The sequence below is a fragment of the Mus caroli genome, chromosome 5 (genome assembly GCF_900094665.2).
Source record: "Mus caroli chromosome 5, CAROLI_EIJ_v1.1, whole genome shotgun sequence".
Classification (NCBI taxonomy): domain Eukaryota; kingdom Metazoa; phylum Chordata; class Mammalia; order Rodentia; family Muridae; genus Mus; species Mus caroli.
Genome location: NC_034574.1, coordinates 59,709,625 through 59,723,031, shown reverse-complemented (window position 1 = coordinate 59,723,031; position 13,407 = coordinate 59,709,625). Strand labels below are relative to the sequence as shown.

Here is a 13,407-nt window from a genome sequence, read left to right as displayed (position 1 = left end):
TGGAGGGGATGCGGGGGAGTGTGGAGGGGTGTGGCTTAGTGGTAGAGGGCTTGCCTAGCATGAATGAAGCCTGGGCTCCATCTGCTACACCACCAGCTCTCCCCCTTCCAAAAGAGAGAGAGAGAGAGAGAGAGAGAGAGAGAGAGAGAAGGAAGGAGGGAGAGAGGAGAGGAGAGGAGAGGAGAGGAGAGGAGAGGAGAGGAGAGGAGATCAGTATCAATCTGCTGCTCAGGCTAGTCATTTAAAAACTTTGATGAGACTAGATGGGCGATGTTTTTTGATTGAAAGGAAATTTGCCTTTTTTTTTTTAACTGGGGAAATAACAACAACACAACCCGGAGCTTGTCTGTGGCAGCCTTTCAGAAGTCTTTTTTTCAGGACGGAGTGTACTGTTTGGAAGAGTCCCTCAACTTGAGTGGGAGAACCCTCAACTATAAATATCTCCCTATTTCGGGCATTTAAAAACTCTTCCTAATAAGTGTTTGAAGGAAAATATGCAGAAGAACAAGGGACATCAACACCCCCCAAACTTCGAAGGGTTTTATTATAACTTAACAGTACCACCGGAGAACTCAATGCGTTCTACAACCAAGACCTTGGGAAATAGACGTTTTTCTTCTCCAAAAGAAAGGGGGGGCATCAAGTGACTTGTTCTTCTGATCTTGGAAAACATCCACCATGACCTTCCGATTTTCCCTTTGTGTGAAGAGTAAATGCTTAGCCACAGAGTGGCTTTCCTGTTGTGGGAGCGTAGCTGGCTTTTTCCAGACTCCTTCCCTTTGCGCTTGCTCTTCAATCTGCCAGGTCGGTTGCCCACCCGGTCTAAGAAGAATCCGCTTGCCCTGAGACGCTGCAGACCATCCTGTGTAGAGACCTCACCCAGCTCTCACTGCAGAGCTTCTTCTCACTTTGCATCTCTTTCATTGCTCTGTCCTCCTCTTCCTTCTGGGTGTTGATAAGAAACCCTTCATGCTAAAGAACGAACAGAAGGATGGCTTTCAGTCAGTGTGTGTGTGTGTGTGTGTGTGTGTGTGTGTGTGTGTGTGTGTATGTAAGACACAGAGACTCTGGCCAGTGGCTATAGAGCATCTCTTAGTTAGGGTTCCTATTGTTGCGATAAACATCATGACCAAAAGCAACTTTGGGAAGACCGGTTTATTTCTCCTTATACTTCCATCGAACAGTGTATCATCCCAGGAAGTCAGGGCAGGAACTTGAGGAAGGAGCAGGGGCCATCGAGAAATACTGATCACTGGCTTGCCCTTCATGGCTTGCTCAGCCCGCTTGCTTTCTTTCTTTCTTTCTTTTTTAAGATTTATTTATTTATTATATGTGAGTACACTGTAGCTGCGTTCAGACACTCCAGAAGAGGGCGTCAGATCTTGTTATGGACGGTTGTGAGCCACCATGTGGTTGCTGGGATTTGAACTCAGGACCTTCAGAAGAGCAGTCTCTTAACCACTGAGCCATCTCTCCAGTCCCTCAGCCTGCTTTCTTATAGTACCCAGAACCACTTGACCAGGGCTGGCCATCTCTGCAGTAAGCTGGCCCTCCCACATCAATCATTAATCAAGAAAAGGCCTCACGGGTTTGCCCATGGACCAGTCTGAGAGGGACATTTTCTCAGTTGAGGTTTCCTCTTCCCAAATGACTCTAGCTTGTGTTAAGCTGACACAAAACTAGCCAGCACAGCACATTCAATAGAGCAATGACTGCTCTTTTCAGCCTTCCTAGGCCCGTGACTCTCAAAAGCCTAGGATTCTGGAATAACCAATGAGATGACTATTAGAGATGCAAACTCCTGAGCCTACTCCCACTTGAGCCAGAAACACTGGGCAGAGCCCTAGGCCACCAGGCAACCCGGATGTTAGAGGAGTCTCACCTTCTGTCTATCATAATGGCATGTGTTCTCTGGGCTCCACCGCATAACCTGGCTCAGGCTGGAAAGGAAATGCTTGTGGGATACTTTCATCCATCTTCCCTCACCACCACAGACACTGGGAGCACCAGGCACACAGTGGTAGCGGATGCCATTCTGAGACCTCAGGGCAGTAGTTTGTGCTCAGCAGTGCAGACCTTGCTAAATATAAACTCCCGGCTCTCCCGTCCATGCCTCCTCTGTGCTCTGTCTAAGGAGAGGATGTTTCCAGCTGTTGTCCATGCTAATTTGTTTTTCTTTGACCCTTGGATTCCTGAAAGAGAGCTTGGGAGAGGATGATTAGAGGCAAGGGTACTTCTCGACCTGCAGGTCCCCACAGTTCGCCAGACCCTAGAGGGAGCCAGGTGGAGCCCCATGGGGCTAGTGCCCCAGCTGGCTGGAATGGGTGGGACTTTGCTGCTCATAAATGGGCTTCTTGTTTCTGTGCCAAGCATATTACTTATGGCCCAAAAGGGACTTTGTGCAGCCGTCAGCCTTTCCATTTTTTTTTTTTTTTACTCTCCAACTTCCAGTTCCTGTTTCCTGTTGCTTAAATAATAATAATAATAGCAATGAAATACAGACAAGAGAGGACCACAGACTCATTCTGAAGAGAGACCTGTGACTTTTCAGCTCTTGGCCGAAAGCATCTCCTCTCAGCGTGTGACAGCCTCCAGTGAGGTTCTGTGATGACAGGAACCTGGAAACTGGGAGAAAGCGTCTTAAGTCCAAGCTCCATGGGAGAAAAGGAAGAGGAGCATCAGTTTCATGGTGTGAGGGAGGCTGGGATTTCTGCTTAGCTTCTAGCAAGATATGGCAGCTAGAATGGCCAAGGCTGCTTTGCCAGGGCTGGATCCAGGAGGCAGGCATTTAAAGGGGGACCTGTATTAGAAGAATATTCTTGTCCGTGGACCCAGGGTACTGGGTGGTGGTGCCTCCAGGCCAGGCATCCATAGAGAATCTTGGTGTTATTACTCAGTTCTTGACCGTGGTTTGATGGGAGACTGTCTCATGGTCTTACCCCTGTACCATCATTTCTCGTTCCTGGTTCCTATGTTTTATTACCCTCCTCCCCATGCTGTCAATACTGGTGAGGTTTTTTTTCAGGTCTCTGAAAAATTGACCCTGCTCTGTATCAGGATATACCTTATGTCCTTGGTTGAAATCCATCTACTGTCCTCTGCAAACCTTAGAAGTGGGGAAAACAGTTCTGCCTTCATCTCAGGGCAGCTGTGTGCCCTGAGCCCCTGCAGGAAGGGCACACAATCCACACCCAGCCAGCCTCACTCTCCTTTTTAATCTTCTTAGCATCTATAACATCACAGCTACAGAATGCCTAAAGGGCCAGGATCTGGCCCTGACTTCTAGCTGGGATTGCCTTGAACATTAAATGTAGACAAGTCATGTATTATGCAGTGAAAAGTGACTTTTTCACCTCCTGAGACTGTAGACCACAGAAGGAAATGTAAAAAAACAAACAAACAAACAAAACAAAACAACGAGAAAGCAACTCTCTATTTGGTTTGAGAGAGGCTTAAGCCAAGTGTAGCACAGGCGTGAATTGTGCCTTAAATGGGATAAGTTGGTTTTAAACGTCATGAAGTGATTTTTCTAGTTGGCAGAGATAGAGACAGAGAGACAGACACTTGAAAGACAAAAGAGTAAGAATCCTGTTAAAGAAGAAAGGCAGGTGAGAGGGTCTGGTTTCCCAGGCTGCCCTTGCTGGAGTGACCTGGAGTGATTTCTCCAATGAAAAGTCACGAGGAGCGGGCGTGGTGGCACACGCCTTTAATCCCAGCACTTGGGAGGCAGAGGCAGGCAGATTTCTGAGTTCAAGGCCAGCCTGGTTCTACAAAGTGAGTTCCAGGACAGTCAGGGCTATACAGAGAAACCCTGTCTTGAAAAACCAAAAAGAAAAAAAAGAAAAGAAAAGAAAAGAAAAGAAAAGGAAAAGAAAAGAAAAGAAAAGAAAAGAAAAGAAAAGAAAAGAAAAGAAAAGAAAAGAAAAGAAGAAAAGAAAAGAAAAGAAAAGAGAAAAGAAAGAAAAGAAAAGAAAAGAAAAGAAAAGAAAAGAAAAGAAAAGAAAAGAGAAAAGAAAGAAAAGTCACGAGGAGATTATCTTAATGTTACCCTTACTCTTGGAGCCATGGTGGCCATTTCGCCTCATGATTTCTATACTGGGCATTTTCCTTGGTACTGTAGAGGGGGCACTTTGGTGAGTTGGGTAATTACTATGTTGCTGAAGTATAGCCTGGGAACAGTAGGGGCGCATCTTAACGAACAGCTGTTTCTGTACTGTGTCCTGCTCTGTCCCGAAGCTTTAAGAAGTTGTCAGGTTTGATCGGGCTCATTCGTATAGTGAATTGCTTAGCCAGGTAAGAAGATGCCCTAAGGCATCCCACTCATCCCCAGGCCAGGCCATATAACATCATGGCCAGGCTCTTTGGAGTCTTGAATGAACCCCTTGTGGGTTTTGTATTTTTGTTATAAAGATATTGAAAATACTCTGACATGACTGACTTCGTGTGTGTGTGTGTGTGTGTGTGTGTGTGTGTGTGTGTGTGTGTGTGATTGCTTATAAAGGGAGTATCCATGTCACCACCAATGGAAACGTTTAGACTATGGAGTAACTGGGGCTTACCTTTCTCTAATCAAAACCAACACCCTCTACCACCACCCCACCACACTTTTGGCTGTTCATTAGCTTATATTTTTTTTTGTATGTGATAACTGTGTGTTTGCAATCCTTGACAGTTTAAACCATTTATGTCTGTCACTAAATAATTAATGGTTGGACTTCGTTCGAATGGAAATGTAGCGCACACAGTGTCTTTTGTCCTATTCCTTTCCATCTGTGGCCCGTTGTGAACTCTGTATTGTTATGTGCAGCTGTATTTGGCTCGTTTTTGTTATTTACTTAATCGTCTGTAATTTTCTCATTCCTCTATTAAAGGAGGTCTGAGTTGTTTTGAGCTTGGGACCATTTTAATGTTGCTACTGTGGTCTGAATACCTAGTACACATGTGTGGGTTCTCTAGGACGTATACCAGGTATGGAATTGCTGGGCCACAATGTGTGAGTTCAAAACAATTCAAAGAGCCCAGCAGTGGCATGAGTCAATAAAGTCTTTATTAGTTAAAGATATTCTTCTGTTTTCAGCTGCTTATATTCAGATTCCCCTCCAATGTATACAAGTGTATACAATGTATACAAGTATATACAATGTATACAAGTTCTCATTGTTTGACCTACCTGCCCTTGGGCATAGTGCTTTTTATTGTTTGCCAAGTTGATGCCTATGTAAGAATGTTGTGCTGAGAACTGAGATATTAAAAGTACTCTGGAGACATTCGGACTTTCTGCCAGTCTCCTCCTCTTACCCATCTTTCATTGAGACCCTACAGTTGCTCTTAGTTCCAGTTAGTTCCCTTGGTGAACTTTTGCATTCTAATGCTGGTTGTTACGCCCAAGATTACTGTGGCGTATGACCCACCCAAGGACAAACAATTCCTCTGATATAGACATCATTTAGGAGATTGCCACTAAAAATAAGAGCATCCCATTGTGATCTCAGCCCTCCCAGAAGATCTATCAAAGCGTGTGTCACACTCTCCGTTACTTTCATCCACAAATGTAGAACTGCAGATATTGAAGTAGACAACTAACCCTGTCTCTGTTACCTGCAAGGATAGTCACACGTGCCGTTGAAAGAAACAGACAGTGACCCCACATAAGTGTCAGTGGTTTGTACACAACTGATATCTCAGAATTCCTCTTCTGTTAGGCACCGAGTTTGCTATTGGAAGACCTAGTTCACTCATTAATTTCTTCCACCTTATTCATTCATCCATCTATCCATTAATCTATCCATTCTTCCAACTCTCATCCACCCAAACATCCATCCATCATCCATCATTCATCTACCCAAACATCCATCTATTCATCCATCTAAACATCCATCATCCATCCAAACATCCTCCAATCCATCCTCCATGCAACCATCTACTACTGAGTACCTCCTGTTTGGGGCTGAGGATGAGACAACATGATATCTCCCTGCCCTCCTAGTGCTTAACCCTTACACTAGTTTGTGATGCTTCTGGACAGGATGCTGTGAATATTAGAGCGTTGCTACGTCTTCCACCATCATCGTTGTCATCTAGTTTTAGCACCAGAATAAGCCCCCCTTTGAAGTACTTATCCAATACAATCTCAAGCAGAAATTTAAAATACAAACCAGGTAAAAATGCAGTGGGTTTGGTTCAATATAGAACAAGTCAATTCCTGCTATCTGGTGCAAAATTCCCCTCACACACTGTAGGAAGCAACATGGCTTAAAAACTACAGGCCTTGCTCTTTGTCCTTGGTCTGACATGAATTCATATTCTGGTGGTGTGCATGGCTGTTCCTCACTCTCCAGTATAAATATACAGACGTCATAAACCGCAGAGGTAGAGAGAGTGCCTTTGCATTCCTTTCCTATTTTAACCCCAGACCTTTTTGTCTGGGAGCCATAGACACACTCCAAGTTTCTCCAATTTAAGTCCTCTGCATTTTACTTTCCCTTCCCCAGTTGAGATGCTAAAAACAAAGGCTATCAGAAACAAAACAAAACAAAACAAAACAAAACCATTTATCTTCTGAAAGTGGGGCAGGAATGGGGAATATAAAAACATTTGGTTATTGGTTAGAGTCTTTGCTGCAAATGTTGTTAACTTGGAATTACATAATCATGCTTAGTATTTCTGCGGATAGAAGGCGATGTTTCCACCATAGTTTGAGACTTGTGGCAGTTTTGCCTCTAGCAAGCTGAAATGAGAATAGTGCAACAGTGTGGATGCACGGCTGTGCCCATGGACTTGACCAGCCTCTTTGTCTGGCTTCTCCTTTTCTTCTGTCCTATCTATAACAGCTTCCGTAATGGGTGCCCACATTATACAATGTTGTATTGAGCAAGACCCACATGTGTCCTTACTGGAAGTGCAATAAAGCATTCTGGCTTTGTGTACAACTCTAGAAAAGGCTCTGACCCTCAAAATAGAACAGAAGTCTAGAGCCCAGGAGGCCAGCCTACACTCACAGATACAGTTAAGCTGTGACTTCATGATCCTTCCACCTCTGAAAGTCTCACCCTGCTTCTTTTCTCTTGTGCTGTTTATCCCTTTAATAGGTTCAACTCAAGGGTAGGAAGAAAAAGGTTTTTAAAGCAAATAACTCCTCAGTAAACTGAGAAATTGTCCAGAGTGTTAATTTTATTTGGCACCTACTTTGCTTAAGGGCTATTGATTGGATTTGAATGTCTTTGGACTCTGCGGATGCTCGTCCATTTGCCACACTCTCTGCCATTCTGTATAGCCTCTCACTCCCACCTTCTTCCATGTGTTTACATTACTGACCCAGTTTTGAAGCCAGGCTGGCCTTTTGTTGAATTCCACAGCTATTTATTTCAGCTTGTTCTTACTAAAAGTGTGCAGTGCAGAGTCCTGGAGTCCTGAAAAAGACACTGCTCCTCTGTGGGTGTCTGGATGCAAACCAGTGCTTTATCTATAGAAAGCGGTTACAGAAACTTAGACTTATAGCCAGGAAGGATGTATAATGCCAATCAGTCAGTCTTCCTGATTGACAGCGGGATCTGGCAGGCTCTGTATGTAAACATGTGGAATTTGTCTTCACGTTTGGTTATGATTCATGGAGCTTTAGCTTGAGGTTCTTGGAGGTATGGGGTGACTTGAAAATCAGGTCATTATACTAGAGATGGCCACCAGTCTTTCCAGTTCTTTCTCCTCTCAATTACCCCTTTCACCACAATTTATATGGTAGGTTCTTCTCAGTTCAGTGCAGACATTTCTGTGTGTAGGGTTTGCCTGGCTGTTGGAAGCTTTCTTTTTCTTTTTTAATAATGTGTTCTCTCTCTCTCTCTCTCTCTCTCTCTCTCTCTCTCTCTCTCTCTCTCTCTCTCTTTCTCTCTCTTTCTCTCTCCCAGCAGATATCTGGAGTGATCACTCATTTCAGACAGATCCAGATTTGCCGCCTGGCTGGAAGAGAGTCAATGACATTGCCGGGACCTATTACTGGCACATCCCAACAGGGACGACTCAATGGGAACGGCCTGTCTCCATCCCAGCGGATCTCCACGGCTCTAGGAAAGGGTCACTTAGCTCTGTAACGCCATCTCCCACCCCAGAGAACGAGGTAAAGTGGACTGTCTTTTTACATGCTCACTAGATGTAACTCAGTTTCCTTTCAGGCCAGCAGCCTCCGCCCCACTGGGGTAAGCCTTGTGATGGCCACCCATGTTGGATGTAAGAGCTCAGTAGTGCTTCCTCTTCATAAATAGTGCTAATGTCTTTTCTCCTTTTAATGGATCCTGATTTCTTGAAACACCGTTCTAGGAACAAAAACCGAGAGGAGCTGATTAATGGGAAGGGGCTAAGTTTCCCCAGGGCTCGTGGAGACAGTAATTTACTCTGCAGGCACCATCGCATGGTGCTGGATCCATGAAATATTTACGCGTAGAAGAACGTCTCTTAGCCAGGCGTGTTATAATTATCGTGTATCTTATTAGCCTTGGGTTCATTTGCTAGCATGCAGAAGATGTCTTACAGAAATAACCCTTGAGAGCACTTAGATGCTTAATTCCTATTTAAGGAGAAAAAAAAAGGGGAGATGTGTTTATTTAGCAGAAGTGACATTATTTTAGAAATAATTAGCCACATAAATTCCGGGCATCCCTGAGGAAGAAATTGGGATGTTTAAACAAAGAATTGAGGCCTTAAAAAATTTCATTGTGGTGTTCATTCACCCTGAGGCAAATATTTGTCAAGCCTAGCAACAGCACACTCAAGAGAATTATCATTGGGAAAGGTCACAGCCAAGTGACAGCCTATTTATTTATTTATTTATTTATGTCAGTGGCTTCTTCTCTAGCAGCCTATCTTTTCTGCCTTCCCTCCACTTTTTCTCTGATGATAAATCCTTTGTTCCTTAATGTTTAGAGCCCACTTTCTTTGCATTTGAGAAATTGGTGCATTTGAACTTTACCCCTAACCTGCCCAACTCTTCTGCATTTGCCACTGCGTTATCACCCTTAAAAGTAGCAGGCAGATTTCCGAGTTTGAGGCCAGCCTGGTCTACAAAGTGAGTTCCAGGACAGCCAGGGCTATACAGAAAAACCTGTCTCGAAAAAACAAAAAAAAAAAAAAAAAAAGTAGTCAGCCTCCTGTTCCTGACTTTCTGATTGGTGACCTGTTCTTTCCTGCGAGACTGTAAGACTGGTATTCTTCTCAGCTTCCTGCTTTAGGGCCTCAGTATCTGCCTTCCCCAGGCCCAGCCTCAGCATCTGCCTTCCCCAGGCCTAGCCTCAGCATCTCCCTTCCCCAGGCCAAGCCTCAGCATCTCCCTTCCCTAGCCACAGCCCCACTTCTCTACCTTTAGAGAGATGGGTTGGAGCTAGCTATACCCTCTTTGGTAGATGAGAGCCTTGGCTGGTTTGGACTTTGCCCTGGTCATCTGACATGTTGATTCATTACCACTTAACCACGTAGGATATTGCTGCTTAGCCCTAGAAGGTTTTGATAGCTTCTCACTGAAGCCTAATAGTTGTACATCCAGAGCAACTTCTAGTCAGTGATTTATTAACCTTGTAGTACTTGGGATAAAAATAAACTAGTGCAGCTCTAACCTTCAACAAGTTTGGTATGAAGGAGTCTGTTCCCAGCCCATCTCAGACATATCCTGGACTTATATCTTATGCTACAGATGGCCTCCCCAATGCAGAGCCAGCCAGTATCCACCTCTGTTATATCCTCCTGGTATACTGTGTTCTTCTATCCTAAATGTCCAGTTGTGTTCAACAGTAGATCACCTACAACCAGGAAAGTACATCATAGATAGGAAATCAGAGGCACAGGGCTATCAATGACATGCAGCAGTACCCAGGGCCTCTGAATCCTTGACCAGGATTATCTCAGTGCCCCTGGCTCTAGGTGTCCAATGTCCTCTGCCTCCTGTTGTCCCTAAAGTCAGGAAATTGGACTAATTTGAGACCCACTCCCTAGTCCAGGTGTCTCACATCCCCGACCCTTAGAAGAGATTGAGTCTTTCTTGTGCCTCCCTGGTGGAATCCAAGGAGCAGAGTCTGAGCTTGTGTAGCTTCTCTTTGTATTTCTTTGCTCAATATGGCAGAGTTTTGTTTCAGTGTTTTCTGCAAATGTCTTAGGAGGAATGCAGCAGAGATGGGCAGCTGGTACTGGGTAAGACTATCGGGTAGGAGAGGACCTTCCCCAGCCCTGGGATCTTGGGGCCTCTTGTCTGTTCTCTTCCATCTCCGTGCCTGCTTCCTACCCTACCCATTGTTCAGGGCCCCTTCCTCAGCTCCAAAGGACTTATCTCATCTTCTTTGTTCTTCGGAGTTTTTGGCCAGGCCAGCATCTTGTCTCAGTAGTCCCACAAAGCACACACCTGTTACCGAGGTTAGTTGCCACTCCCATTTTAACACACACACACAAAAAGCTAAGTGGTCTTCACAAAATCACAGAGCCAGTGGATGGCAGAGTCTTACTTGAACTTTGACCTGTGGACCCCCTGCTTCCACTCCCAGACTTGACACGCTCTATTAGGAAATAGAGAGTCTCTCAGATCTCTTCATCTCACAGGAAGGGCTCTCCATATCACACGCAAAGCCAGCCAGAAAATGACTACTTAATAACCGCCGTCCCAGGTGCCGATGACAGCGGAAGAGAAATGATTATTTCGCCAGCTCCGTCTCTTTGATCCCTAAATAGAATCTATTTCAACTAATTTCAAAGCATGGGGGGAGGGGGAACCAGAATGTTAAGAGAGAGGAGTGACTTGTAATGTGTCGTGCCAGGCATGCGTGTTTTCATTGAGCTCTCTCTCGTGAGCTGGCTTGAAAAGAAAAAAATCAGATCACTAAGCGCCAAATCGGTTGATGGCACAAAAGTTTAGGACTGCGAGCGAGCGAGCTTTCCTACAGTTTGGAGATCGTTACATTTCACTTTCCAAAGTTCACCCGCGAAGTGTTAAGCACAGTGTATAATGTTTCCAATACACGTGCCAGCAAGTATTTTTGAAAGTTTATCAACTGGCCGAGAAGTATTTGCTACTGAAACTTGGCCCACAGGGCTGTTCCGGGCTGTTCCTCCCTCTGCCTCCCAAACCATGTAATTGTTCCAGATTACCTCTGCAATTACGTGGCTGTGGAATTTTTAAAAGAGAAAGCGGGCCATATACGATATTTTTTTTTTTATGAATAGCGCTTGGCCTGTGGCCAAGACTTGCTTAGAATCTTCATGTAGAGATGGCCAGGGTTTCTCAAAGGAGTGTGCAAGTGGTATCCTTAGAGGGGATCCTGTCTCCTTACGAGGTAGCTCTCTACGTTGCCAATGTGTTTGTGGCCATTGGCTGCCTAAGCTGTTAGTGTCCCAGGAAGAGACAGTGCCCAAGCTCAGAACCTGCATGGTTCCATGTATCCGTAGAGTAAGGTTGCCACGTTGAGGGACTTTTCTGTCATTTCACCAAATTACAGGAGGTTGACATTCAAGGACAGGAAAGAACGTCAGAGATAGGTCTTGCAGACGCAAGGGCCGTGTTTCCCAGCCTGGGAGCTCAGGGCGGATTCCTGGTGCTCATGAAGCCCTCTGGTTCCTTGGTGCCATCTAAGACAATGGCACAAAAGCTCCAGAGAGAGATCTGTTCTTACATGGTCTTTTCAAGGGGGTTTATGGTGTGACAGCCAGACCTATAGGAAACCACCCCTGCCCCTATTTGTATGCCTGTATTACTTCCTCAAAGGAATGATCATGCCCTGCCATCTCCCATGAATAAGTATTCTCTCTTGGGGCTGGAGAGATGGCTCAGTGGTTAAGAGTACTGGCTGCTCTTCCAGAGGTCCTGAGTTAGAGTTCCAGAAACCACATGGTGGCTCACAACAGTCTAAATGGGATCTGATGCCCTCTTCTGACATGCAGGTATATATGCAGATAGAGCCTAAATAAATAAAGAAATCTTTCCAAAGAAAGTATACTCTTTCTCCTTTGAACACCCCTTATAGTAGTATGATCTGGGGCCTGTTAATCGTTTTCTAGAGTTCCTCAGAGATTTGTGACCCATTTCTTTATCAAGCATAACTTCTGATATAGCGCGCATGAATTTCATTCGTTGTTTGCTGAGTGGAGAGGACACCCATGCTTATAACAGTTGATGCCATCAGTTGACTTCTGGAAGCATCAGAATCAACTGGAGCCTCGGTCCCCTCCCAACTTTAGACAACCAGTTGTCCACTGTGGTCCCCACCCAACTCTAGACTACCAGTTGTCCACTGTGGTCCAAGGAGCTCGTTTCATAGCACAGCTGTCTTAGTCGGGGTTTCTATTCCTACACAACACATCATGGCCAAGAAGCAAGTTGGGGAGGAAAGGGTTTATTCAGCTTACACTTCCACACTGCTGTTCATCACCAAAGGAGGTCAGGACTGGAACTCAAGCAGGTCAGAAACTTGGAGGCAGGAGCTGATGCAGAGGCCATGGAGGGATGTTACTTACTGGTTTGCTTTCTTATAGATCCCAAGACTACCAGCCCAGGGATGGCACCACCCACAATGGGCCCTACCCACTTGATCACTAGTTGAGAAAATGCCTTACAGTTGGATCTCATGGAGGCATTTCCTCAAGGGAAGCTCCTTTCTCTGGGATAACTCCAGCTTGTGTCAAGTTGACACACAAAACCAACCAATACAACAGCCTCTACCAGTCTGTTTTGGTGTTTGGTTTTGTTTTGTTTATGGTTTTTATTTGTTTGTTTGTTTTAACGTCTTTGGATTATTCTCGTGTAGTAATTGACAGTTCCATACAGTAGTGCCCCTTGTCTTCTGGGGCTACCCTTAGCCTCTGTGTAAACTCGCAGCTAGGTCTGAACCTTGGTACCAGAAGAGCTATTCAGTTACTAATGGGAGAGAAGTGTACACAGTATGGAAATGCAGGGCAAGAGGATAATTCATTTCCTAGATGAGACAGTGCAGATTGGTACAAAATGACCTCATGATATTCAGGATGACAATTTTAAAGTTGTAAATAGCTTGGTAATATAATTTTCCATTTAATATTTTTAGGCCATGAGTGACTTAAAACAAAAGAAGCCAAAACCATAGTTACATAGGAGAGCTATTAGGTATGCCCTTTCAAATCGTGTTACATCCACTAGAAACCTAGAGAGTATTTTTAAAAGAAGGAAGACATTATCTCCACACAGGTGTCTACAGCGTAGTTCACAGGTCTCTTGCCCTGCCCAGTTCTTTGATATTTCAGAATTCCAGTGTCCCATCTTCTTTGCCATTTTCCCAAAGCCATGTGTAGCAAGCCTTGATAAAATGGGGTTGAAAAGTGTAATTTGAGATTTATTATTACTCAACTTTTTTTTTCCACATGAGAACAAAAAGTAGACAACCAGGGCACTTCCACCCCTAGCACACC

The 13,407-nt window shown here is 44.7% G+C and overlaps 1 protein-coding gene across 14 annotated transcripts in view; it reads left to right on the top strand.

Annotated features, from left to right (window-relative positions):
- The window catches only part of Apbb2 (amyloid beta precursor protein binding family B member 2), a 326,762-nt gene that overhangs the window by 216,904 nt on the left and 96,451 nt on the right, over window positions 1-13,407 (top strand). For 10 of the 14 annotated variants that reach the window (XM_029477234.1, XM_029477232.1, XM_029477231.1 and 7 more), the window contains one exon: window positions 7,902-8,110. In XM_029477234.1, the coding sequence (XP_029333094.1) occupies window positions 7,902-8,110 (209 nt within the window). The remainder of the gene's footprint in view (window positions 1-7,901; window positions 8,111-13,407) is intronic. The other 4 variants (XM_021162015.2, XM_021162014.2, XM_029477230.1 and 1 more) reach the window with 1 other exon arrangement.